Source organism: Aspergillus homomorphus (assembly GCF_003184865.1).
Source record: "Aspergillus homomorphus CBS 101889 unplaced genomic scaffold BO97scaffold_1, whole genome shotgun sequence".
NCBI lineage: Eukaryota > Fungi > Ascomycota > Eurotiomycetes > Eurotiales > Aspergillaceae > Aspergillus > Aspergillus homomorphus.
In genome coordinates, this window is record NW_020291887.1 from 1,116,732 (window position 1) to 1,143,396 (window position 26,665).

The window sequence follows — 26,665 nt, forward strand, 5'->3', positions numbered from 1 at the left end:
GAGGTGGAAGATCCATCACACAGCTATCTCCCTGCACACGACAGACATCCTGCCATGGCTCCGATTCGATTGCTCTTTTCGCAATATTATCGACAGCTCTCATTCCTTTATCCCCTTGGAGATCCCTTCCTGTCCCCTTTGCAGCAAGACACCAGCCGCTGTCATGGGTCCGATGGCAGGATCTTGACAGGCAGAACCGAAGTGGAATGAATGTCCGTGAAGAAACATCCACTGTTGATTTTCTTTCTATTAATCAAAACCCCGGAATTTCCCCTGAAACAACGGATTCGCTGGTTGAGCTCCACTGCCCGGCTGAGGTTCCAGTCCTTATTCTCAACCACACGGAAAGGTGCGAGAGAAAATAGATTGCAGCAGGTCGGGGAAATGACGCAGCTGAACGATGATCCTCCAGACTTTTCGGGAGTTTCGGGGGAAATGCCGCAGTTGTGATGTGATGCACCTCACAGCCAGCTGGATATCTGAGGAGAAAGAAGTGGAAGCCAATTCCTTGGCAGCCACTTTGGTCACTTGCGCAACTTGTGTATCGCGACCACTGGGATCGTGGATAGAATAAACTCAGTCCTTTATCGTCGAGATCTATGGTTCAACCAACCGAGGCTGCAGTGTGTCCTCCGTCAACTGCCCAATTCAGATTCTGTGACCGACAGAGCCTGAGACCCAAGCTGGTTTCTCAAAAATGGGATGTAACCTCCATGCATTCCCCTCCTCCCCTCCTCTCTGAGGTCACTGACCCCAGATGTAACCGCAATCAACCTAACTTCCGGCTCAATTCAAAACGGTTCATGCTTTCATGCTTCATCTGTGCTCGGTTGCGCCCACAATGGAGACTGCGCAAATCACAAGCAGCCGAGCATGAGATTAATATACAGTGACTGCGTTGCATCACCACCAACGAGCCTATCAGCCCTTTATCTATGTGGTTTCCCCTCTCTTTCCCCGGATCTCCTTCCCCTCATTTCCCTCATTCCGTTCCCAGGTCCACGAGATCATGGCCACGAGGAATGTTGAGTCTGGGTTGGATGTGCTCCCTCCATCGGGGCCAGTGTACAAGGTCTACAAGCGTCGATTCTGGGGGTTGACACAGCTGGTGCTGTTGAACATCGTCGTCAGTTGGGACGTAAGTGCAACCTGCAAGTCCGCGTTCAATGAACTTCACTCTCTGACCTCACGCAACAGTGGCTCACCTTCTCGTCGATATCTACCACCGCCGCGGAGCACTTCAATGTATCCGAAAGCGCCATCAACTGGATGAGCACCGGCTATCTCTTCGCCTTCTGCGTCGCCAGTCCGTGAGTCCGCCCGGTTTCTATAGTTCATCAGTAGTTAGCAACACACCTGACTAAACCCTCACCAGCATTGTCATCCTCACCCTCAACAAGGGCGGCCCCAAGCCCGCCATCATCGTCACCTCCTCTTTGCTGCTGGCCGGCAACTGGATCCGATATGCCGGCACGCGAGCACGCGGCGGAATCTTCGGGGTGGCCATGTTCGGGCAGATCCTGATCGGGTTGGCGCAACCGTTCTGTCTCAGCGCACCGACACGATACAGCGACCTCTGGTTCTCGGACCAGGGCCGCACGAGCGCGACAGCGGTGGCGACGCTGGCCAACCCGCTGGGCGCGGCGCTGGGCCAACTCATCGACTCGTTCTGGGCGACGGAGCCGGACGACGTCCCCAACATGGTGCTATACATCTCGATCATCGTAAGCATCACTCCTCCAACACATCAACAACAACTTCGACCCCCCAACTAACCACCAGAAAAGGCAACAATCGCAGCTCTCCCTTCATTCATCCTCCCCTCCCACCCCCCAACCCCACCGAGCGCCTCCTCCGCCAGCCATCACCACCACAACAACACTACCACCACCACCACCACCACCACGCCAACACCAACGACCCCGCTCCTCCCAACAGTCACGCAACTCCTCCGCACCCTCGAATTCTACCTAATCCTAATCCCCTTCTCAATCTACGTAGGCTTCTTCAACAGCGTCTCCTCCCTCCTGAACCAAATCCTCTCGCCCTACGGCGCCAGCGAAACCGAAGCGGGGATCGCAGGCGGGATCCTGATCGTGGTAGGGCTGGTAGTATCAGCGGTGATCGCGCCGCTGACAGACCGGTACAAGCAGTACCTAACGACGATCCGGATCCTGGTGCCCATCGTGGCGGCGTCCTACATCGGCTTGATCTTCGCACCAGCCAGCGGGCTGGGCATCGGGCCGACGTACGCCGTGTGCGCGCTGCTGGGCGCGTCGTCGTTCGGCTTGCTGCCCGTCGTGCTGGAGTTCCTGGTTGAGATCACGTATCCGTTCTCCCCCGAGATCGGCAGCACCCTCTGCTGGACGGGCGGGCAGCTGCTCGGCGCCGTGTTTATTCTCGTGCAGGACGCGCTGAAGGCGAGCGATGACGACGGTGGCGGCGGCGCGACTCCGCCGGGCAATATGCGGCGGTCGTTGGTCTTCTCAGCTGTTGTGGCTGCGGTTGCTGCGCCGTTGCCGTTGTGTATTGGGTTGTTTGGGAGGGATGTGCGTCGCAGGCGGTTGGATGTGGATCGTGGGGTGGATTTGGGGGAGGCGGTTGGTGAGGATGAGGAGGAGGAGGAAGGTCGTCGTGAGGACGGATCGGGGAGTCCGGGCGACGAGGAGAAAGGGAAGTCCTGGCTGAAGTGGTCGGTCTCCTCGAGGCAGTAGTTGGATGGATGCAAAACTCGCCGAGATAATTCGGGTTTGTCGGCGGTGTCCGATACTGACCCTGCGCTAGACGACTGAAGCCAGCAGTGAATGACTGCTATGACTGGAAATGACTGATGATATGATTGCTGATGCCCGTATGCTGAAACGAGCCTAGTGCATGAACGCTCGCCAGTGTAGATATGGTGCTTCTTATCTACAATGCAACAAGCCAATACCTGATAAATATCAAAATAGCCTCTACCCCGATAGATAACACTAACCCACCTGATCATCATGTAACACAGGAACCCGAAATTCAAAACAATCACATTCATCTTAACAAAAGAGATAGTAAAAATAAATAAAAGCACAGTTCAAACAGGCAGAAACCAGCTATCTGTACATACACAGTGAAGAGATTCCGCTTCGAATCCCTTTTCCTCCCATCTCCGAAACCCACGAAAAGACGAAAACAACCAAGAAAAAGAAAAAAAGAGGGGGAAAGGCCCTTCTTTCTATTTCCCGTTCATCTATTCACGTAAAGAACAAGAAATCCAACCTTCTCTTTGCGACAGGTTGACAGACACCAAAAAAAAACAGGATATCTGCAGCCATCATACAAAACACTCTAGACATGGAAACGGTCGTCTTGTTTTTTGGGTACGAGAACCCTCCTCGTCTTTTCCTTCCGGCGCGAATGTATCTTTCTCGTTGTCTGTTATACATTCGAAAAAGTGGGCTGAATGGTATTCGATACTTTTTGTCTCAGAAAGACACACCACACGGTGAGGAGACGAGAAGGGTCATCGTTCGCAAAGTCGAAACCCGCTTATTTGAGCTGCTTCCAGAGCTTGGGGGCGGCGCACTGGGTAGCGCAGTGCGTGAGGTGGAAGACTGTTTTGGGGGAACAGAGGAAAAATGATTAGTCACACGGACAACCATCGGACAACAAGACAATTGATCGGAGGGAAATCTGATAACTTACACTCCTCAACGCAATCCTCCTTGGGACCCTTGTAGTCCTCATCCTCCTCCTGCTTGGTTACGCGCTCAATGCACTCATCGAAGTGGTGCTTGTAGGGGGCGCACTGGGCGGAGTTGGCGCACTCTGTTGGACGACAAACGTCAGCAAACTGTCCATGGAGGCTGAAGACATGACTATATGGGCTGGCGCCACGTCAATGCCGCAAAGGTGTTCTCATTGATTGACTGTTTGAGTTCGGGCAGGCGGATGTCCAGTTTGATAGCGGCCTTTGAGTCGAGGACGAGCCATTGCCGCGGCGAAACCCAGTTGAACCCGATGTCGGCAGAATGGCGACAAAAAGCATTTCAGAGAATCGTAAGAGAGATTGACTCACCCTCCTCGAGCTTGGGCTTGACATCCTCGGGCTCCTCCTCCTCCTCTTCCTCCTCTTCTTCCTCCTCCTCTTCCTCCTCCTGCGGCGCCTCCTCCTCGGCGGACTCCTCAGCGGGGGTCTCCTCAGCAGACTCCTCGGTGGACTCTTCGCTGGAAGCAGCAGCCTCCTCAGCGGGCTTCTCCTCGGACTCGGCCTCCTGGCTGCTGGTCTGCTCGACGGACTCGGCGGGAGCCTCAGCCTGAGCCTCGGGGAAGCCGAAGGAGGAGATGACGTCGGAGAAAAAGTCGGCGAGACCCATTGTGTCGTATGTGGAGGGAGGAAATTGGTCAATTGATGACTTCCGGGGAGGACCTAGGATTGGCGAAGGTGTGGGGGTGGTGGTGGTGGTGCGGTGGGCAGCAACGAGCGAGTTTGGATGAGGTTGGCGGTTTTGAGCTTTGGCACTTCTTGCCGTCTGGGAAAATCGGAACGCCCCGGCCGCCGGCGAAAGGCCAATTATCGCACACGTGATTGGCCAATCCGTTCGGCAGGGGACTTGACTAATACGACCACTGCGAGTTAACTAAGTAACAACTACAAGAATGCAGGATTTACCACATGTCCAAAAGATAATATACAAGTCATTTGAGATTGTTTTTCCTGTTCTCGTAAACACGGTCTCAGTGCCTTCCACCCCTGATCAACTGGCACGACGCAGTCTCGCCTCCAGCTCATCTGCCACACTCTGCTGCTGGACCGTCTCATAGTCCGGCGGTGGTTCCACCAGGCTGGAGTCCGTCTCTGGGCTATGGTGATGGCTCTGTGGACTCATGGGTTGGTCTCTGTGGGCTTGTTCAGCCCCAGCACTGCCGTTTGAGGGGCCAGAATAGGCTGGCAGCTCGTCGAGATGGATCGTGGAGAGGTCGACGTTCTGGACTCCACGACTGCTTGCTTGCGAGTTCTCGACCGCCTGCTGTAAACGCTCCTTGATCCGCTCGAAATGATTATGAAAGTCGAATGCGCCTCCCTCCTTGAAAGTCACTTTCACCTGCACGGCAGGCAGAGACGGAGGGATGCCGCCTCCAGATACCGGTTGGATTAATGATATCCATGCATTCGGCCCAAAGAACGGAGCAGTGACGTGGGTGTCATGGATATTCAGTAGTGGCGCAGAGAATGACTGGAAGGTCTGCGATTTCTGCGCTGGGATATACACAACCTGCCAACAACATGTCAACGATGACTCCCCGCCAATAGCTAAGTAATTGGTAATACCCGCTGGTTTGTCAAATAGATTTGTCCGGCGCTGCTTTGGATGGAAAACGAGTTTTTGCCACCGGATGAGCCCAGTGGCTGTAAAGAGAGACTAGTACGAGGCGGTGATGTATAGACCAGTTGTTCATGCGGCAGGCGGACAAAGCCATCCTGGTCGTGAAGCATCACCCAGCTGTGCAATCACAGGTCAGCTCCGGGTACATCATAAGATTAGACGTGTTGATAGTTTGGCGCAGCAGTCTTAGGATCTTGGCTTTTTTGGAGACATGCAAGGGTAGAGCTAAAGACAGACGGTACTGGAGCTGCTTATACACTAGCAGCATAGACGGATTCAAGCAGGTTTGTCGCACCGGATGTATAGACGGGCAACACCCAGGAAAGCACAGAAGAAGGGGTTTTATACATACTTGATCGACATATTGGCAAGTTATCAAGGCTGAGAAGTAACGAATTTGATCCTGCTAGGTGAAATGCCGCCTTTGGGGCACAGACTGGGGAGGGTGGCAGGCTGCGTAACGAAGATTGCCAGCGACGATGAGGAAGAGGACTGGGGATGAAAGCCAGCTCCAGGGCAACTCAGGCTGAAACAATCGACAGACGGGAAGTCACAGGGGCGAACGGTTGATCCTGAGACTGCAGTTTCGGGCACGAGATTCGTGAATATCAGCCTGGAGTGGTTGGTGGCGCCAAGTAGTGATTCACGAGTCTACCAGCAGGATATCAGATCCAAAATCTGAAAGGTCCGATCGAATCGGATTGACCGCAACACAGTGACCGCAATAGCAACCAGGCAGCTACTAGCGGAAGGATGTGCACGGCTAGGCAGCAAGCCTATCCACACCAGTATGTATTGTGAGAAGTTTCCCTGGGTTGGCTGGAAGCCTGGGAATGGGATTAAGTGCAGTATAGATCGAGGATGGAGATTGATTGATTGATTGATAAGGATGGAGTGCAGTGAGAGCACCGGCTCTATAAGATGGGAAGGCGGGAACAATTAACACTGGGTCCGCGGGGCCGTCAGGCGGGGAAACTCCCAATCTCTGCAGTGTTCAGGTAAAGAGAAAACAGGTGAAAAATGATTCAGGTATTCAGGTGGTGAGTGTCTACTGTTACTAACTACTTACTACTACTACTTCTACTACCCTGTCCCACACATAATATATCACATCAACCAACATATCCCTCCCTAACTTTGCAAGGTTGCCTGTGACCTGCACCTAGCATTTTAGTCACATTCAAACGCCGTCTGGGCCTATGAATTTCTGCGTAGAATGTTCGACGGCGCCTGGTCCTCCGAAACAGTATCCTGGAATGACAACTGACTATCATACAGAACAGTTAGCTGCTACGTATAAGCATACTATCTAATAGACCTTGCTATTTCCTGGAAGTTCCTCAATCCAGATTGTGCCGGGTTGCCGGTTCACTGTAGATAGACAGATAGATGTCTGGTGAAGCTTTGCAGCCACCCCGACAACCCACCAGCATTTAGCAATAACAGACCGGCTTCAATAGTCACACCGTCCCTGCTCCAATCACCAAATGTCAACCCTTCTACTGATCGCTTGTCATCCTGCTCAGGGAGTGGGCAGACTCACTCTGGACGTGTCCGGGGCCGAAAGCAGGAAGGGCGATTTACACGTGGAGAAAGCCGTCCGATGCTCACTCATTGCCGACCCACACTCTCTCTACTCTCTCTTCCGGCCATAGAGGTTACGTTTCCCCTTCGGCGTTCGCTCTCTGTTGATTCATCCTCGCCGTGGTCAGCCTTATTATTTGCTCTCGGAATTCCGGTCTGGCTTGGCTCCAGCTCTGACGTTCACTTTCCCTCAATTGAGTGTGCTGCGTGGCCTGGTGACCGCCTACCTTGCCACCAAAAATTTCGCACTCTAAAAAGAACAGTGTAGCCTGATGGGCACGGTCCTATCGGTCAGGACCACATTGTAATACTTTCTCACTCTCTCCACTGTACTGCGGATTGACATCTACATCCGATCTTCCCATCGCCTGCTCCGACTTTGATCCTCGTGTACCTCAATTGTGGTGACTCCGACCGTCGCCGCCAGTGCCGACCCGGTCATCCCCTTTCTCCGTCGGTGTCGCGAAATTCCCGAGGCCTCCTCCTTGGTCATACCCTCGCGCGTGTGGCTCGCAATCCAGAAACCAAGACACCATGTCGACATCGATACACCTGTCGCGGTTCCGGAAATGGCTGTTGTCCTCTCCGCCAATGGAGTTCGTCATTGCGCAACTCCGAGAGTTGTTGGTCGGGGCAATCAAGCAGGGTCCAGTTCCACAGCATATCGCGTTTGTCATGGACGGGAACCGGAGATTTGCACGATCACATGGTATCGAGACCGTGGAGGGACACAATATGGGCTTCGAGGCTCTGGCAAGAGTGAGTTTTGGGCTTTCGATGAGACGGCTAAGACGCGCTTCTATGCGCCACGCTCTCCTCCGTGCCATTGAAACTCTATCGCTGACGTCTTTTTTTTTTGCTTCCCTTAGATTCTCGAAGTGTGCTACAAAAGCGGCGTCAAGGTGGTTACAATATACGCTTTCAGTATCGAGAACTTCAAGCGGTCGAAGTTTGAGGTCGATGCTCTGATGGAGATGGCTAGGGTCAAGCTTTCGCAGATGGCGCAACACGGGGAGATTCTGGATCGGTACGGGGCCAAAGTGCGGGTGCTGGGTCGATTGGACATGCTGAAGCCCGACGTCCTGGCTGCCGTCAACCGGGCGGTTGATATGACGAGCGGGAACGGCGAGCGCATCCTCAACATTTGCTTTCCGTACACATCGCGCGATGAGATCACGGGGGCCATCCGGGACACTGTATCGGCATACAGCCAGCCTCTTCCGGCAAACCGTCCTTCGAACGCGTGCCAGCGAACGCCCTTCTCCGAGACGCACATTACGCAGAACATTCGAGCCCAGGCACAGCACACGAAGGCCGACGATCTCCCGAGTGACGTCGAGACTGCCTCGGAGTCGTCCGGCGACGACGGTACGCAAAGAAATAATCGGCCCAATCAGGTCTACGAGTCTGGGTCGTCTTTCTCATCTTCCTCCACGCTGCATCTCGGCGGGCAAACGGATGGAGCCAGCGGCAGGGAAAACTCACCTAGGAAGGAGAAAGCCGTGTACATGTCCCCCGAGACAATCACCCGCCAGACACTAACGGAACACCTGTTCACGGGGGATAATCCGCCCTTGGATCTCCTAGTCCGCACGTCCGGGGTCGAGCGTCTCAGCGACTTCATGCTCTGGCAATGCCACGAGGAGACGGAGATTGTCTTCCTGGACGTGCTCTGGCCCGAGTTCGACCTCTGGCATTTCCTGCCGGTGTTGCTGGGGTGGCAGCGACGGATCTCCAAGGCGAAGAAGAACCCCGACGCAGAGGGGGACTTCGACGGGGCGAGCTCCGAGGCAGCTGCAGAGAGCAATGGCAAGATCAAGGGGCTGTAGTCGGGGAACCGGCAGGTCTGCACATATATCATGGCACACCCAGGCGTTTGGAGTTGCAATTTTGCGGCAGCACTTGGAACTCATATTCCCCTGTTTTTTTTCATTTTTTTTTTGCTTTTTCGTGTTTACTCATTTATAGCGCAGTGATAGAAAAGTGAACCATGGGCGTGTATATACTCATGCATGCATGGACGCATACATGCATGCATACATACAATGATACACAGATACACCAAGTTGGGATTGATTCGATTTTTGTGGATTCGCTCATGGTAAGGCGTATGAAGACAAGTAAGGCGTACATGTAAAAAGCAGGCGGGTCTTATGTTGTGCCACAGTCAGTGGTCGCAGCTAATAGGATCCCGCCAATGAGTCAAGCTCCGATACCGCAAGTGGGTAGATTCTCACGTGACTATCTATGGCGGGGAACGCATGCAGCCAGCGACAGCAACCAGAGGTCACTGACTAACTCCTAACTAGCTATCGACGTCTACTTTTTCTCTTCTTCTTCTTCTTCTTCTTTCCTTCTTCCCTGTCGTAAATCATCTTAAACTCTCCATCAATCATCAGTTTTTTCCAACATGGCTATCGCTGGCTCCAAGGTTCTTCTTCTCGGCTCCGGCTTCGGTATGCAAGCTATGCTCCTCTTGTCCCGCAATTGCGGGGGAGTGACTCACTCACTCACCCTCCTCGACCGACACTGACACTGCTACGGGGAATAGTAACCAAGCCGACCGTCGAGGTCCTGAGCAAGGCCGACGTGCACGTCACAGTCGGTACGTAGCTGCCCCCTCATTGCCTGCTCCTCTCAAAATGCGCAATACGATTGCCATTTCCTTCCCCCCCCCCCCCCCAAAGAAACACACCAGGACCCCGAACTAACCAGCAGAACCCCACAATCAGCCTGCCGCACGCTCGAAAGCGCCCAGAAGCTAAGCGCAGGGTTCAAGAACACCAGCGCGATCTCGCTGGACGTGAATGACGATGCGGCGCTGGACAAGGCGATGGAGCAGGTGGACGTGGTGATCTCGCTGATTCCGTACACGTTCCACGCGCAGGTGATCAAGGCGGCGATCCGAACGAAGAAGCACGTGGTGACGACCTCGTACGTGTCGCCGGCGATGATGGAGCTGGATGCGGAGGCCAAGAAGGCGGGTATCACGGTTATGAATGAGATTGGGCTTGATCCTGTGCGTTGACCCTTTCTCCGATCCAAATACAAGATGGAGGAAAGCCCCGCTTCCACCGGACCAAAACTGATTGAAACAAATAATAAAGGGAATCGATCACCTGTACGCCGTCAAGACGATCTCCGAAGTCCACGCAGAAGGGGGCAAGATCACGTCATTTCTGAGCTACTGCGGCGGACTCCCGGCGCCGGAATGCTCGAACAACCCGCTGGGGTACAAGTTCTCATGGTCGTCGCGCGGAGTGCTACTAGCGCTGCGGAACGCGGCCAAGTTCTACCGGGACGGAGAGGAGTACAGCGTGGCGGGCCCGGATCTGATGGCGACGGCAAAGCCGTACTTCATCTACCCGGGGTTCGCGTTCGTGGCGTACCCGAACCGGGACTCGACGCCGTACCGGGAGCGGTACGACATCCCGGAGGCGCAGACGGTGATCCGCGGCACGCTGCGGTACCAGGGATTCCCGGAGATGATCAAGACGCTGGTCGACATCGGATTCCTGGATGACACGGCGCAGGAGTACCTGCAGCCCGGCAGCAAGATCGCCTGGAAGGACGCCACCCAGAAGATCCTGGGCGCGACCTCCAACGCGGAGAAGGATCTCGAGTGGGCGATCGCCTCCAAGACCCAGTTCGCTAACAATGATGAGCGCAATCGCATCATCTCCGGTCTGCGTTGGATCGGTCTGTTCTCCGACGAGTTGACCCAGCCCCGTGGCAACCCGCTCGATACCCTGTGCGCTACCCTCGAGCAGAAGATGCAGTACGCCCCCGACGAGCGCGACCTCGTCATGCTGCAGCACCGCTTCGAGATCGAACACAAGGACGGCCAGAAGGAGACCCGCACCAGTACCCTGTGCGAGTACGGCGTTCCCGGCGGTTACTCCGCTATGGCTAAGACCGTCGGTGTTCCCTGCGGTGTGGCCGTCAAGTTGGTCCTCGATGGCACCATTAACCAGAAGGTATGTTTCTACTATTAATCCCCCCTCCGTTCTTTTGTGGAGATAAGCAGCTAACCAATAATGCCTTCATAGGGTGTCATCGCTCCCATGACCATGGACATCTGCACTCCGCTCATCAAGGCCCTCAAAGATGACTACGGTATCGAGATGATCGAGAAGACTCTGTAAATAGGCGGAGTCTGGTGTGCTACGAACTCAATTTATGATGAAAAGGCCCCGGAGGCTTAGATAAAGAATGCTAGGTAGAGAAAATCAACGTTTTGGATCTATGACATACATCAAAGTAGCAGAAATCCGAATCATACCTGCCAAGTAGAAGCAGACCTATTTGTGAGAACATAATCCTTCTATAGAACAAACATAGTCGGGATGAGGTAGGTGCAAGTAGACAAGATTACAACAAATTAAAAAAATCAAATTATGTATTGTTCATTGTCTGTCTATCATGGATTCATCCGACACAAGCGCCCCAGAAGGGTGCGTGTGCATATATCATTGCAGGTATATGGTGCGCGCAGCAGCACAAGAATGCCTGCTTGCTTTGTGCCCCAGAAACCAAAACGCCTCAACTGGCGGCGCGCCCTTAAAACTAGGAGAGAGAAAAAAAAATAAGGACGACGTGTTGATATGGACAGGTTTAATATCACTTAGCCACCCCTCTCTCAACCCAATATAAGTTTAGTGTATCAAGTCGAAATATTTGTCTTCACATATTCATGAATGCGTTCATAGAATAGTGCCAAACCTATAGCCAGCAAGAGAACAACCAATGCAATCAGTAAATGTTTTCCGGAGTATGATGATGGTGATGAAACTGGAGAGGACCTGGGCACACAGGACCTGTGAGGAAAGCAGATTGGGGATTTGAAATGGGCGGATTTATGAAACTTACCCGAAAGTCTGCTTAATGCTGCGGACGTAGTAGACGTCCCAGTTCTGCTTAGTGACGTCCTCCTGGCCAACGGGAACACCGGTCCAGGACACACGCATCTGGGTCACACCATCGACGTCGTTCTGGTCGAGCTTGATCTCAAGGGTACTGTAGTGACCCTGGGGCCATTGAGCCAGACGCCACTTCTGCGCGATCACGGTGGGCTCGAGCTTGACGAACTCGCCGCTGACATTGCCGTCGAAGATGGCGAACTTGCCGCCGACGTGGGCACCCTCGAACTGACGGGGCGCGCCACGGGTGAAAGCAGCAATGCGCTGGGGATCCGTGAAAGTGTTGTAGAGTTCTTCGGCGGTGGTGCGGAACTCATCGGAAGCAGTCACGGTGGTTGTGTTGACGGAGACCTTGTTGCTCGTGGTGGTGGTCGTGGTGACGGGGGCGGAGTTCTCCTTTGAAGTCTGGGGGTGGTACTTGGGCGCAGCGAAACCGCTGGAAGGGTTGACACCGGGGGCATGCTGGAGATCCTTGCCGTGCTCGGTGATCAAAGCCGGAGCGAGCTTGGCCAGTTCTTGCCGGAGCTGAGGGACGAGCTTGGAGCGCACAATGTCCTTCACGGCCTGCTTGGAGGGGGAATCGGAATAGTTCTCGATTTCAAACTGGGCAGCCCAGACGGTCAGTCAACCCCTCAGGAAGACAATGGGGTGGCCAGTAGGGAACATACGACGTACTCATCTTCCTCGGTATCATGGGCTACCTCAGGAATGGTGATGGTACCACTAACAGCCTCCTCGTCCTTGGTCTTACCTGTCAAAGGTCTTAGTCGCGCCTCGGAAAGAAAGCACTCTTGTTGTCATTTACGAACCTTCATACTCCAGCTGTACTTTGACGTCGAACAAGGTGATGACCTTGCCCTTTCTCTGACTGACGTCTACATCGCCATCCATCGACAGCAGGTTGGAAATCTTGGCGGAGGCGCCATTGTCCTCTGCGGAGAGGACCACGAGCTTCTCCTTAAGGTAGTTCTTGGCCCAGCCCGAGGCGTCCTTGTTCACCCAGTGCCAGTTGTTGGGGTTGTGCAGAACCATGTTGATTGTTTAATTTTATTTATGAATTGGTCTAATGACTGGTTGTGCAGAGGGGAGCTGCTTCTATTGCGGGGCAAAACTTCGCTAGTGTGAAGGTTTAGCGAGTCCTAAACTGCTTGGGTCCTGGGTTCCACTGAGATGGATAGGCTAGGTTCTGAAGAGGGCACACAATGATTAGCATAAATCCTCAACCGGTATGGCAGAACAGCATAAAAAATGTGAAAGAATGTCAGGATCCAGATAGCGTTTCCGGATCGCAAGCTAATCAGCATGGAGGATAGAGTAAATATCCCCGTCTGACTGGTGCCAGCTATGATGTCTCATCATGTAAACGTTGTCCCTCGGCCACACAGAAGGTCAAAGACCCAAGGTGAGAGAGGAGGGGAGGAGGGGCTGTGAGGGAAGAAAACTCAGTGCGACTCACAGTTCAGAGCAGACGTCCACAATTAAGACGCTGTAGAAATGATAGATCAATCAAGTCCACTGGAGCAATGGTAGGCGAGAGAGAAAGAAAAGGTACCGTAGGAGAGGGAAACGGTTGGAGGTTGAGGGGGGGCAGGAAGTGTTAAATAATAAATAACACCGACCTGGAATCTACGGAGGAGTGGTTGAGGATTCGGAAGGAAAGCTCTAGAAGATTTAATTTCAACTCCCGCGCGTCGCTAGTCGAGGTCACGTGCAAAGGCGGTCTGCCCTATCGCCTCATCGTTTCGAGCCATAAGCACTGCAGAGATAGCTAGATAGCATATAGATCGATTCTTTGATTCAGTAACGAACGAATGTGGGTATCTCGTGGGAACAGAAAACAGAAAACAGAAAACAGTCCGAGGCAATCTCCCTTGGACCCATCCTACCCAATGTATGAGCCATCAACTCGTCACTTGTCATCTGAAACAACTCGCTCTCATGCCTGCTCCAATTGCTCGATATCATCCCAGCCATTCTCTGCAATGAGTTGTTCCTTAACCCGCTCTCGCAATCCCTGGATCTGACTGCCCAGTGCTTCGGCCCACTGACCTTCTACCGTAGCGACCTTGTCCTTCAGGTCACCGGTCAACGTGCGCTCCTCGTCAGCTCTAGACTCTTGAAGCGCTTGTAGGACCTTGTCCTCAGCCTCTCCCTGGCAGATACGCTCGGCCTCCACAAGACTGCAACTCGCTTTCATGACTGCCGACTTGACCTCATGCAACAGGCAAAACAGGTTGATCTGGGACTCGATATATTGGTAGCTGGACTTCTCGGCGTGCGAGACCAGCGTGTAGAGATATTGCAATGGATGTTGGTGGTAACTCGGGTTCTCCTCATATTCATTGCCAGGGATCTGGACAAGAAAGCCACGGACATCGTCTGGGATCTGCTGGACCAGGGCGAGTAGAGGCGGCGCAATGTCCCAAAAAGCAGACAGTTGTATTTCCACCCCACGGGCCACATTCTCCTCAATCACATCCAAGAACGATTCCAGGCGAGCCAAAGCACTTGCTTCGTGGTTGACACGGCGGTCCAATGCATCCTTCAAGAAGAATTCATTGGTCTCAAGCACCTTCTCGTCATTTCCTGCTTGTTTATATGGCAGTAGAACCACGGCTTTGTACTTCTCATCCCGATCGCTTATCAATTCAAAGACTTCGCGGTGTAGGGTTTCCCTAGCCTCAAAGAGCCACTTGAGCTGGGTGAGCTTCTCCAGAAGCTCCGGTTTTTCGTCACCTTCCTCCTGTGTTTGGTCAGGTGTCCCACATCGAGCGTCATCGAACAGCTTGCTGCGTAACTCGTCGATGCAAGACGTCGCCCGTTCAATCCGGTCTCTCAAAATGGCGCGCATCGGCTTGAAAACCATTTCTTGGAAATCATCAAGCTGCCTCTGCATCAGCTCTCTCTCGATTGAGTCTTCTTCCGCTATCAGTGCTGCTTCCGCTTCTGCAGCCTCTGCAAACGTGATACTGCCTTGTTGGATCTCACTCTGGATATTGGCCTTGAACTGCCGGCGGCCCTCCTTGACTCTGTTTTGATGATTCTGGAATAGGACGGCCATATCTGTTTCATGGCGTTGCCGGGTAGCTTTGATTTCGGTTATGTCGGTGATTGATCGGACCAAGGTCCGATACGTGACGAGTTCAGGATGGCTGTTGTTGACGGCAGGATAATGTCTGGGATAAGGTGGCGGCAGGGTGATGAGCCTTGAAACATCCATCTTCGATCTTTCGTACCGATCAGGGCGACTGCTACTTTTCCTACTCGAATAACCCGACATTTCTGGCTCCTCGTGCCACCCGACTTTCTCAGGAGGATACTCGTCTGGACCGTATGCCATACGTTGGCCCGTGGAATCTTGATCACCGCCAATTCCACTTCCAGAAAGACTCTGGCTTTCCTCAAGAAGCAGGGCCTCACGTGGCAGACCCATGTACTTGCTCTCCCTTTTAGACCGTTGAACTCTTCTCTCGCCTCCTTCACTACTAGAGCCAGTCTTCGACTCCCACCATCGGCTAGGAGCACGTCCTCTGGAACTCATTTCGTCATTGCTGAGACCCAGGCTTGCAATTGGCGAGAGACAAGGCTGATAACTGTTCCACCAAGCAGAGTCAGGCCGAGATTGGGGAATATCCAGCTTAGGTTTAGGTATGGGTCCGTTGGGAGTTTTCCGGGCAGCCATTGTAGGAGCCATCGCAGGCGCCAGCGCAGGAGCCATTTGAGTAGTCTGCGGTGTCTTCGGCGGCAATTCGAACAGTTGGCGGACCACCTCATTCATATCAAACGACCCTGCGTCCCAAACTTTAGCATATCTCTCGCGTCGAATCTGAGATTCAGCGATGACGAATTCGGTGAACAACTGAAGCGCTTCCTTCTCATCCACAGCATCAGCCTCTTTTTCTATGAAGATCCGATGCCTTTGAGAGGCGTTCCGAAGGAACTCATCATCGCGCTTGACAACAGAATCTAGCGAGGGTCCTTGCTGGCCTGAGAGGCGGCGCGGGGCTAGAGGCGACACTGCAGGATCACTCTCATTTGGCAAGTGCAGAATATGGGATACAGGCCGCTCCTCTTTGATTCTCGACTGAGAGGGTGATCTTTCCTGTTGCGGTTGAAGTGGGGGTGTTGGAAGGGCTTTTGACGTGAGAGCAGGCGAGGTCCGCTTCGATCGTTCTGTACCTGGTGAGAATGGCGGCGTTTGCGCATACCCGGCTGGTGCGCCCAGCGGACTCGGTTCGGCTTTAGGCGTCGAGAACGGGGAGCGATTCGAGAACAAGCCTCCAGAAGACGCCCGGGATCTTGACGGAACTTGTTGCTGCACTTCAGAGCCGACACTACGCGTACTGCGAGGCGTGATTTTGGCCGAAACCTGATGTGGTGTCTTCTCCGTTTCCGCGGTTGTGTCTTCCAAGACCAAGTTGGACGGTTTTATCTTCTCTAGTGCTTCCGCCCAGGGGTTACTGCTCATGGACACAGCACTGAGATCGTCCATAACCTGACTCTGCCGGTTTCTGCGTTCGATCCGCCTCTCACGAATGCCCTTGGCGTTGGGATCTTTGATAGCTGGACTTCGGAAAAGACCGCCACTGACGGAGCTTTGCGATGTCTGAGACGTGTCATGGGATGTTGAACTGCTTCCTGATGCTGTGTTTGTAGTATCTATACTCAGAGGCAATCTCTCGTTCTTCGGTCTGACGACTGAAATTGTTTCATCCACCCAGCCAGCAGGAGTTGGTGGTATGCTATCGAGCGTGGTTCCTAGGGGCGGAGGCGCCCGTGCTTTACCGGCTCTTGTAGAGATTTGTTGTTTGCGAACGAACGATGCATCAGAAAGCCCGTTCACACTCTGTGACCTCGTGCTTGGCGGGGGACCTGGAGGTGGTGGTGGCAGGGGCATTCCTGGCTCCCAGCCTTGTGCTGGAGGTGATCGACTTCGGGCTTGGCTGTGCGCCCGAGATGAACTCGTGCTATTTACCACAGGCCCGGCCGAGACGGCTCTTCGCGAAGCAGGAGGACGACCAGTGTCGTCCATGCTGTCAGCACTTGATAGGATGCTACCGTTGTTCGACTGTGAGGCCCGCATATTGTCTGGCGAGACGACGATGTATGGTCTCGATCCTAATGGCACAGCAGCCTGATCCCGATAAGATTCTCCCCTGCTACGAGAAGAAGATCTAGATCCCGAAAGACTTTGCGGTAACGGGGGTGGAGGAGGTAACGAAACCCGTCTATTGCGGCCGGGTTCAGTCCCCACGAACATAGATAGCGGGCGTGTCCGTGGGAGACGACGTTGTTGGTAATCCGAAGCTTGGTCCACACTCGAACGCATTGCTCCTGTGTAAGAGGATGTGGCACTCGGGGATGTCGAGCTCAAGGATGGATTGTTGTGGCTGACATGATCTCTGGGTTGCTGCTGGTGTTGCTGACTTGGGGGCGAGTAGGGAGGAGGCGGTGGTGAGAGCGACACATCTACAGCAACCACGTTAGGTCCTGCTTGCAGCATTGGACTGGCAACGCCGACAGCATGCCATGACTACGAGTTGGAGGGAAGATGAAATAGGGATCAGACCTGAATGAGGCCCCGATGAGCGTGGCTGAGGTACAATCCTCAGCATATTATTTGCTTGCGGATAGGTCTGTTGCCCCGTATTGATTGAAGTGTTTCCCACCGGGCCCCAATCCTGAGGGTTATAAGGAACGGTATACTGTCGGGACGACATGGGCGAAGATCCGATGGCAACTCCCCCCGGAGAAGCCACAACAGGAGACTGGCCGTGAGTGAACGGGCTTGATAGAGAGGTGGTCGACAGAGGCGTAGGAGAGTATCCAGCTCCTAAACCAAGTCCAAGGCCTTGGAACTGACTATTATTCAAGGCTGTTGTCAGAGGAGGAGGTTGCACAGCATGCTCGCGACGACGGGGTGAGATTTGGTTGCCGGTGCTGGGATAGGGACTCGGCCAGCTGCTGAGAGGATATGCACCAGCCGGCAGCTCGTCACCAGCATTGCCTGAAGACTGCCAACTATTGGGGAGGCTGTGATCAGCACCCTCGGACCCTCGCAGCAGGACAGCGAACAGGAGGAAATCGCGGGGGTGGTGAGTAAGGAGAGTGGGAGAAGCCAAGCGCACCTATTCATACTCGTAACCGGTCAAGAACGCGAGAGCCATGGCTGAAAGCTGCGTGCTGCGGGCAGAGACAAGATTACGGTCAAGCGGCGACACGAAGATGGCGAACTGACCAGGCAATACGATAGGTGGTGTAGAGAAAGCCAAAGAGCTGAAGGGCCGAAGGATATTCTATTCTTTGCAACAACCCCCAAGGCCAACCGCGGCGCCTCCCAGCAGGGATCCATTCGACCGTTCCAGTTTTTTGGCAGCCACCATAGTTTTGGAGCCCGCCGATAGACGACAAAAATAGAACATCAGGAGAGGCATCGGCCGAGGGTTGGTTAACTTGGGTTGAGACCAGGGACGAGCTTGAATGTGACGGGAGATGCAGATGCAGGTGAAGCGGGTTGAATCACAGGCGGCGTCATGACCGGCGCTTGACCCTCGCTCCCTCGCAACCACTCAGAGACGGAGACAACGTGCCAAGGGTCTGCGGGCTGGCCAATTTCAACTCTCCGTCCGACCCCAGAGCGCTACAGAGGAACAGAATAGGTATGGTGAGCATCAACATCAGTTCTATTTTAATCTTCATAATAAGCTTCGACTAATGCACTCTAGATAAATCTGACACTGGGTACGTCCCCCATGTGGCAGCTACTATCCTGACCCTGGAGCCAGAGGCCAATGCCTCTCTACTTCTCAAGCCGCAAGTTCGTTTGTTCTAGAGGTAGCTGGAAGCAATATTAGCTATTGGTCATGACTCGTATGCAGGATACATCAAGGTAACAAGTCTTTTCCATTTCAGATCAATGCCCTGTCACAGGCGGTGGTCATCAAGGTATTTCTTTATGTTGACCGTCGTGATAAATAAAGAATAAATCATCATTGGAAAAGAAAAGCAATACAAGAAAAAGAAAGCAGGTTCAACTCACTTGACCATGTGGAAGGTTGGGGCCTGACCTCGGTAAGCACGAGGCCGGGCTCCAACTGACTATCCTGAGTTGAGCACGGATGCAGTGATACCTGCTCAGCCTATTAGTACTGAGGCTGATACGTGAATGAGATGATCGAGAAGCGTGGCGACGAGTCAGTCATGACAGGTGTCGTCTCGGCCAGCAGAGCTGGCTTGGACATATGCTTGTCTTTTGTTTTATGTCGTATCATCATACAAGAAAGCCAGGCAAAGGAAAGAGGCAGTAACATACTTAGACCTCTTTCTCCGAGTCAGGGCAAACTCAGACATATTGAAAATGACAGATCTGGAAGAATGCGAGTTAGCCGAGGCCCATGGAATTCTTTTGAGAATATGCTTCTCGCAACAAGCATGTCAGAAATGCATGAATGGTTAAATAAAAGATGTTGTCTGCATGGATAACTCCAATAAGACTCGTCATCTAAGGGAATCATCATTGTGTAGGAAGGGCAAGGGTAGATAATGGAGGATCGTTACCTTTTCAGTGCGGTGACCAAGTGCTACGGTGTAGAGTCTGGGGTTCTTTGCATGACGATCAGCCTCAGGCCATACATCAATGTTGATGTCAAATCATGTGTTGAGCGAGTATCTCAGTGGGCGAGGTTTTCTAGGCCTGCCGCAAAAAAAGGCATATCCATCAAGACCGGACGCTATGTCTTAACGCCGTCGGAGCCCAGTGCCGTTTCATCTTCGAAGGTCGCATGTGAACAGGCAATAGAAAAGTGGATAGCTTACCCTCTCAGCTGTACATAAATGCTGTTGCTAGACGTGTCGATACCTGTCATACCTTCTCAACTGTTAGTGAATGTCAAATATTTTTGTCAAGCTCGAACAGCGAAAGGCAGTGTAAATTGAATCAGATTTAGCCATTTGATATCGTCGACGGCCCGAAGGCCTCAGTCGGTAATTTCCAGCGTATATAAACGTTTGAAGCATCATATAAAAGGAACATAATGAAAAAAAAAAAAAGGTCGAGGAAATCACACATACCATTAGTGTGGGTGATGCAGGCAATTCTTGTCGACGATGAATTCAAGCTAGAGGGGTCAGTTTTCTGCAGGCTGGTTAGCACCCTGCCAATGGCTTTGAATGTGTGAAGAAACATGTTCAAGTCCTTCGCAAAAGCATCAGACTGACGTGCAAACAAGTGAGTTTTCATTCCCCGGATGGGTCAAAGACTCTAGTTTGAAATGTGGTTGTAGGTATCATCATAGAAGGATGACGGCAGGTGAGACAAAGGAGGGGGGTGTTGGCAGCAGCACTTACCAGAAGATCCTGTTCAGCGAAGAACCAGTTCTGTCAGTCCAAGAATATGCATGATGAGCAAATCAAGAGAGACTCTTGAGTTCTACAAGCTGTGTTACGTCTTGAAGCCACGTTCATGATAGGCAGACAGACATTGCAACAGAGAATGTTGTTGTGTGGAAGAAAGCTAAAAGAAAAGGCGTGTCGAACTTTTTTTTAAAGCTCTCCCACTCGGAGCCAATTTTTACCGAGGAGCTAGCCTGCAAGCAGTTAGTGCTGGGAAGCGAGGGAGCTTTGCGGATGATGAGGTAAGCTGACGCTTTCTGTCGGTTTAGTCCCTAAATGGCAGGCGGAAGCCCGGGCGGTATGAAGGGACAGAATTGATCGAATGCAAAAGAGTCGAAGAAATGGAAAGATAGCCGAGCGTCATCCGACTTCCCATCGAAGGGGCGAGACTCGAATAGTCTCAAGTAGTTCGGAATAGTTCGACGCGGCTGATCAATCTCCGCCTGTCTGCTGACCTTCCCCAACGCCCACAAACCCACTTTCTTCCAGATCAATGGTTTCACTAAATGCGAGGATGCAATATTTTTTCCTTCCACATGGACATGTTCTTTCGTGAAACACTGATTGGCGTCGAACCATTCATGCACCGGATTGACCGAACTGCTGGTTCTTCCCGAGGGTATCTCCCGGAAGACAAGAGAGAGTCTGTCAATCGCGATGACCATGGGACTCGATTGCGGTCAGTCAATTGCAATGGGAGCTTTTCGAGATCTAGAGTCTAGTCTAGAAGCTGAGGTTCTCGAGTCTGGAGTCTCGCCATGTTATACCTACTTAGTACATACGCCTCCTTCAATCTATGAACCATTGGACATACTATCTATCGTCTCGGTGACGCGGGGAAAGTCGGGGCGCAATTCGGGCAGCCGGACAGGGACTGAAGAGAGAAACAGAATGGATTCAAGGGAAAGAATCGGGCTCAGACCGAAAGCGGAGAAGAGACGGGGAAATGACGAAAACTATCCCCATTCAGTCATTGCGTCAATTGAGAGTCCCTCCATCCTGTTTGTAAGTCCCTGCTGTGAGTGACGTTAACCCGAACCCCCGGCAAAAGATTGCTCCTTTTAAAGTCCGGTTCATGATCCTCCTCCTCGACATGTTCTTCACTATCTTCTTTTCTTTCGGTCTGATCAATTCCTCTCTACTTGCTCTGCAGAAGAACAATTGCCACTTCTCTCTCTACTACCTATTCCCTCGGAAAACCCCCACTTGAATACATACAAATCACCCCTCCTTCTGCGCAACCCCCCTCCGCCACGACCACCTCCGTATCTTCCTGCTTTCTCCGTTGAACCGAGGTAGCAGTTTCTTTAAAATCAATCCTATTTCCCTCGTCGCCGGAATTGGAAATTCATACTTGTGCAGCTCTCCTGCTCAGAAACATCCCTCATCCACCCCACCACCACCACTCACCCACATATACACATCATGGCTTCCGGCGGTAGCGCTCCTCCTGTTGGACAGGAAAACATCAACACCGACATCGTCACTCTCACCCGATTCCTCACGGAAGAGCAGGCCAAGGTGCCCGAGGCCACCGGAGACTTCACGTGAGTTTGTCCCCTTCCCCTCTCCCTTCTCATCTCCCCCTCAGGCACGTGCGCATGAACCACCAAATCACTAAACACACGAAACCTCGCTCCAACAGACTTCTCTGTCACGCCCTGCAATTCGCCTTCAAGTCCATTGCCTACTACATCCGTCGGGCCTCGTTGATCAACCTGACGGGTCTGGCGGGGTCGTCCAACACCACGGGCGACGATCAGAAGAAGCTTGACGTCATCGGCAATGACATCTTCATCGCGGCGATGAAGGGGTCGGGCAAGTGCCGGATCCTGGTGTCCGAGGAAGAAGAGGAGACGATCGTCTTCGACGAGCACCCGGATGCGCGCTACGCGGTGGTGTGCGACCCGATTGACGGATCTTCCAACCTGGACGCCGGCGTCTCGGTGGGAACCATCTTCGGCATCTTCAGACTGCCCGACGAGATCCTGGGCGCCGGCAAGAAGGTGACGGCCGACGACCTCCTGCGGCCTGGTACCGAGATGGTGGCCTCGGGCTTCACCATGTACGGCGCCTCGGCGCAGCTGGTCATTACCATGCGCAACGGTAGCGTCAACGGCTTCACCATGGAGAACTCCCTGGGCGAGTTCATCCTCACCCACCCCAACATGCAGCTGCCCGCCAAGCGCGCCATCTACTCCGTCAACGAGGGTAACAGCATGTACTGGGACGAGTGGTGCAATGCCTACTTCCACTCGCTCAAGTTCCCCGGCGAAGGTCAGAAGCCCTACAGTGCCCGCTACATCGGCTCCATGGTCGCCGACGCCTACCGCACCCTCCTGTACGGCGGCGTCTTCGCCTACCCCGCCGACAAGAAGAGCCCCAAGGGCAAGCTCCGCATTCTGTACGAGTGCGCCCCCATGGCCATGCTGTTCGAGAACGCCGGCGGCCTGGCCGTCAACTCGCGCATGGAGCGCCTCCTCGAGGTCGTCCCCGAGCACATCCACGACCGCAGCGGAGTCTTCCTCGGCTCCAAGGACGAGGTCCAGAAGATCATCGACACCTACAACCAGCACAAGAAATAGATTCCCCAAACCACACACTCACACACAAACACTCACATATAAAAACACAAAGGATGGATTACGGTGCTCGGGCTGGACCTCAGGGAGTTCTCTGTTTTTACTCTTGCGGTTTTCATCACCAATTGATACTTAATGCATGCTCTTCAGGTGACACGACAGCAGCATATTAACGAGTTACGTTGTACTTAACCGATACGCTCCATAATCCGCAAACCAAATCAAACAAAAAAATGTAAAATAAAAACAAAACAAAATAACCAAAACACAAACAATTCTTCCATCTTTTCTAGAATGTCTTAGATTCCTTCGTAAGGGTGGCTGGTATTCACAGCTTCCATTCCGCTTCCGTCCCTCCTTCGCTGTTATATATTTCCACCAATGCGGGCTCGTTCTCGGAACGGTCACACCACACATACTTAGTATTAATTCGTACTACCTACGGCTAACCTCCTCATTTCATTCTAAATATTTCAGGTACACTTCTGTACTCTTCCGCGGGTTGAAGAGATATACGCGTTATCTCGCAGATGCGATCATGGATGCGACCGTTGCTTCCAGGGTTGGTTAACCGGTCAGACCGACGATCGGCGGACGAGATCAGAATGATGTCACTTGTTCCAATTTTTTTTTTTTGGAAACAACAATTGTCAAGTAAGTAGTAACATCATAGATGTCCGGGTCAGAAGCTACGCACAGCGCATCAACACAGGCAGGACAGTAAACGTCCGGGATAAGGTGCTTGCAATAGTTCCTACGATCTCAATTGCAGGGAATAAGCTCTAGTACGGAATCGAACTAGAACGGTCTAATCCAAGATGCTAGCTAGCTAGAAGAAAAACGAGGAACGATCACAACACACGAAAAAAGGAATGTACAGTACAATCTGGGTGCAAACAAAACAACTAATCCACCGGATCCTCCTCGAGGAGGGTCTTGAAGCTGAAAGGCATGAAGGGCAAACCCTCACCCATGAAGTGCTTGCTCATGGCTTCGACCCAGTGCAGACGGAGGGAGTGAAGCATGGCGCTGGTGCCCTCCATGACGCAGAGAATGGCGATGGTCAGGGTGAACCACAGGTAGAAGGTGACGACGATCATGAGGACGCGCATGGTGGAAGACTCCTGCTTGAAGGCGCCGCCGATGGTCATGTCCCACAGGACGATGGACAGCTGCTGGTGGGCCAGGGAGAGCGCCCACAGACGCAGGTACGAGGCAGTGTGCGAGATGCAGTTCAGGCAGAACTCGATCGTGTGGATGACCTGGTGGATCATGATCTCTCCGAAATCGAACTCCTCATGCTCCTCCTCGCCGAGGTCTTGGGCGATCATCGCCACGCCCTCCCCGTCGCTGGCCATGCTGTCGCGGCCGCCGGAGGCCCGGCCGTCCAGATCACCATCATCTTCCAGCGCGCTGACGCGGGACTGTTCGCCAAGACCCCGGTACCCGAGAGCGCGAGCGCGGTTGTGCTCCCATCGGAGGTAGAAGGGCTTGAAGAAGAGCATGATCGGCACCTGGACCACCGCGAGAAGCAAAAGAACGATCTGAACACCGGACTGACCAGGGTACAGCTGCTCGTCGACGGTTCCGGGGCTGAGGAACATGAAGATAAGCATATTCAGAAGACCCGGAGGAGACTGTCCGCGAGCGTTCCAGTCCACAGACCACTTGTAGAGAATGGTAAGGACGAGATAACCGAAGATAGACTGGAAGAAGATCATTCCCGGAATGAAGTTACCGATGATATCGACCTTGGACTTGAAATGACGGGCATTGACGTATTGCAGGCACAGAGCGTAAGTCATCTGCGATGAACAGTCAGTACAAACAGACTCGGAAGGTTAATGGAAGCACCGGCACTTACATGCGACCAACCAAGAACAATACTCATCTTCATCTTCAAACTGTTGGTGAACAGCAGAGAGTTCTCGGCTCCGTGCCAGTTCCAGTCGAGTCCAAATGGATAGCGGTAGCTGCCCTTCAACGCTGCGTTCACAGTCTGCCCTTGTTGGATGTCCTCAGGCCACTTCCAAGCACTGGAAAAGATCGTGAACGACTTGGAGAAGATATCATTGTAGATCAGACCCGTGTACATCGAGAAGATACCCATCATCAACATAATGTAACGACCATAGAATGCCATGTACGTCAGTTCATCCAACTTTGTCTTCTGCAACTTGCGTTCCCAGAAGATCATAGCCGAGGCCGCCACAAACATCAAAGTACCATGACCGAAGTCACCGAACATGACAGCGAACAGGAAGGGAAACGTGACGACGGTGTACAGACCGGGGTTGGCTTCGGAGTACTTGGGAATACCGTAGGCATTGACGATAGTCTGGAAGGCCTCCGTGAACTTGTTGGTGCGCACATAGGTGGGAGGAGTCTTGTTGGTTCGGATTTGGTTGACAATAGTAGGCACGCTCAATCCAGCACGGTCGTTGACATCCTGCAAGGTCGACTTGATCAGAGCCAGCGAGTTGGTCGGACACCACGCCTCAGCAATGAGCGTCTTCCGAGCCTGATCGTAAGAAAACTTATTGAGAGTATCATAAACAGCCTTCTCCTTCTTGACGATGATCATCCAAGCCGCGAGCGAGCGAGCAATCTGTGTAAGCTCTGCGTCAAGTGTGTTCTTGGTGTTACGGAGAACATTCCCAACATCGCCCAGACGGGTGTTGACCTCGTGGATTTGATCGCGTCTCAGCTCACTGTTCTCATCGACGTTGTACAACGAGGCACCGAGGGACTCGGAGATCTTCCTGATCTTGGCAATAATACTCTTTCCGTGAGCAAAGATGACGAACACGTTCTTGTGAGTCTCCTCGTTGGTCGAAGGGTCGATGATAGCCTCGGGGATCTCAGACTGATTCATGTAAAGGTTACCACGCAGCGTACGCCACAGAATCCGCTCAAAGGCCCCGATCCGATCCCGGGGAATCACACCTGCCACGAAGCCGATGTTCATCTCCAGGAAAGACTGCTGACCCTGCGCATCATCGTTGGTACCTTGGTGTTCAACATCACGGAGAAGCGGAGCCTCGTCATTGTCGAAGGACTGGCGGATTTCCTCGGTGTGGCTGTGGGCGCGATCGAAGAAACCGCCAGCCTCCCTGAGAACCCAACGCCACTCCGTCAATTCCACCTCACGCTTCTTCAACGTTTCGTAGCTATCATTTAGAGAGGCAATCCGCTGTTCGAGACTTTCGCTCCGTTCCGCCAATTCGTCGATCTCCGAGGCCAGGGGTGCTGCCAGTGTGTCCGAGAACTCAGATGAGGATCGCATGGGGATGCTCGCCTTATCCATCTGACCGTGGAAGTAACCTGCCGGAAATTAGGTTAGTTCAAATGCCGCCTCGGGGTTTCGTTCCCAGCTTCAATGTACCACATACGCAGCTGTCTCTCCACATTGTCCAATCGGCGGATCTCCTTGGTAAAGGTACGCTGGAAAGCATTGGTGTCGGGGTTGAGCTAGCGAGGGGCGGATGGTCAGTTCATTGTGATATCCTAGGACATGGAAAGATATGACTTGGACTCACATCTCTGAATTCAACTTGACCGAGTTCACCAAGAGCACTGACAACCTCTCTACCGATCTCGTTGGCGATATAGAGCTGGGTCAAGCTCATATCCGACGAGCGGAAGAAGGTGTCCCTTGGAGCCATGGTGACGGACAGGCTGCCTGCAGCAGTTCCTATTCACGGCAAGGACTCAAGGGCGCGGTAGCACTGATATCAGGGAGTGTATACAATAGAGTAACGATATAAGATTTCGCGTGAGAACGAAATAGCTCTGAGCTAATGGAATGAGCCCCGATGCCTGCGTT

General features: G+C 52.9%; 8 protein-coding genes across 8 annotated transcripts; 4 read left to right on the top strand and 4 right to left on the bottom strand.

Annotated features, from left to right (window-relative positions):
• Nucleotides 1–1,009: 1,009 nt before the first annotated feature.
• Nucleotides 1,010–2,714, top strand: BO97DRAFT_333869 (putative cell surface receptor/MFS transporter (FLVCR); the record flags this gene model as incomplete). Its single annotated transcript, XM_025691379.1, has 4 exons — nucleotides 1,010–1,138; nucleotides 1,198–1,310; nucleotides 1,376–1,724; nucleotides 1,788–2,714. 4 exons carry the CDS (start codon nucleotides 1,010–1,012, stop codon nucleotides 2,712–2,714), a joined length of 1,518 nt encoding a protein of 505 aa, XP_025556676.1.
• Nucleotides 2,715–3,525: 811 nt separating this feature from the next.
• On the bottom strand, nucleotides 3,526–5,473 carry BO97DRAFT_333923 (uncharacterized protein; the record flags this gene model as incomplete). Its single annotated transcript, XM_025691380.1, has 5 exons — nucleotides 3,526–3,590; nucleotides 3,682–3,804; nucleotides 4,055–4,588; nucleotides 4,739–5,252; nucleotides 5,309–5,473. 5 exons carry the CDS (start codon nucleotides 5,471–5,473, stop codon nucleotides 3,526–3,528), a joined length of 1,401 nt encoding a protein of 466 aa, XP_025556677.1.
• Nucleotides 5,474–6,992: 1,519 nt separating this feature from the next.
• On the top strand, nucleotides 6,993–9,019 carry BO97DRAFT_402086 (undecaprenyl diphosphate synthase family protein). Its single transcript, XM_025694410.1, has 2 exons — nucleotides 6,993–7,706; nucleotides 7,817–9,019. The coding sequence occupies exons 1-2, from the start codon at nucleotides 7,482–7,484 to the stop codon at nucleotides 8,774–8,776; spliced, it is 1,185 nt and encodes a 394-aa protein (XP_025556678.1). The 5' UTR covers nucleotides 6,993–7,481; the 3' UTR covers nucleotides 8,777–9,019.
• Nucleotides 9,020–9,255: 236 nt separating this feature from the next.
• On the top strand, nucleotides 9,256–11,186 carry lys9 (saccharopine dehydrogenase (NADP+, L-glutamate-forming)). The gene is made up of 5 exons (XM_025692316.1): nucleotides 9,256–9,403; nucleotides 9,499–9,552; nucleotides 9,680–9,966; nucleotides 10,055–10,924; nucleotides 10,997–11,186. Exons 1-5 carry the CDS (start codon nucleotides 9,358–9,360, stop codon nucleotides 11,090–11,092), a joined length of 1,353 nt encoding a protein of 450 aa, XP_025556679.1. The 5' UTR covers nucleotides 9,256–9,357; the 3' UTR covers nucleotides 11,093–11,186.
• Nucleotides 11,187–11,650: 464 nt separating this feature from the next.
• BO97DRAFT_409942 (AHA1 family protein) lies at nucleotides 11,651–12,898 on the bottom strand (the record flags this gene model as incomplete). Its single annotated transcript, XM_025696120.1, has 4 exons — nucleotides 11,651–11,669; nucleotides 11,817–12,469; nucleotides 12,535–12,617; nucleotides 12,676–12,898. 4 exons carry the CDS (start codon nucleotides 12,896–12,898, stop codon nucleotides 11,651–11,653), a joined length of 978 nt encoding a protein of 325 aa, XP_025556680.1.
• A 631-nt stretch (nucleotides 12,899–13,529) lies between these two features.
• On the bottom strand, nucleotides 13,530–18,079 carry BO97DRAFT_402089 (uncharacterized protein). Its single transcript, XM_025694411.1, has 2 exons — nucleotides 17,436–18,079; nucleotides 13,530–17,335 (listed from the first exon to the last, which is right to left on the bottom strand). Exons 1-2 carry the CDS (start codon nucleotides 17,584–17,586, stop codon nucleotides 13,803–13,805), a joined length of 3,684 nt encoding a protein of 1,227 aa, XP_025556681.1. The 5' UTR covers nucleotides 17,587–18,079; the 3' UTR covers nucleotides 13,530–13,802.
• Nucleotides 18,080–21,228: 3,149 nt separating this feature from the next.
• Nucleotides 21,229–23,066, top strand: fbp1 (fructose 1,6-bisphosphate 1-phosphatase). The gene is made up of 2 exons (XM_025694412.1): nucleotides 21,229–21,804; nucleotides 21,903–23,066. Exons 1-2 carry the CDS (start codon nucleotides 21,683–21,685, stop codon nucleotides 22,840–22,842), a joined length of 1,062 nt encoding a protein of 353 aa, XP_025556682.1. The 5' UTR covers nucleotides 21,229–21,682; the 3' UTR covers nucleotides 22,843–23,066.
• A 526-nt stretch (nucleotides 23,067–23,592) lies between these two features.
• On the bottom strand, nucleotides 23,593–26,661 carry BO97DRAFT_380987 (H(+)-transporting V0 sector ATPase subunit a). The gene is made up of 4 exons (XM_025693229.1): nucleotides 26,379–26,661; nucleotides 26,232–26,310; nucleotides 24,704–26,163; nucleotides 23,593–24,644 (listed from the first exon to the last, which is right to left on the bottom strand). The coding sequence occupies exons 1-4, from the start codon at nucleotides 26,502–26,504 to the stop codon at nucleotides 23,745–23,747; spliced, it is 2,565 nt and encodes an 854-aa protein (XP_025556683.1). The 5' UTR covers nucleotides 26,505–26,661; the 3' UTR covers nucleotides 23,593–23,744.
• Nucleotides 26,662–26,665: the final 4 nt, after the last annotated feature.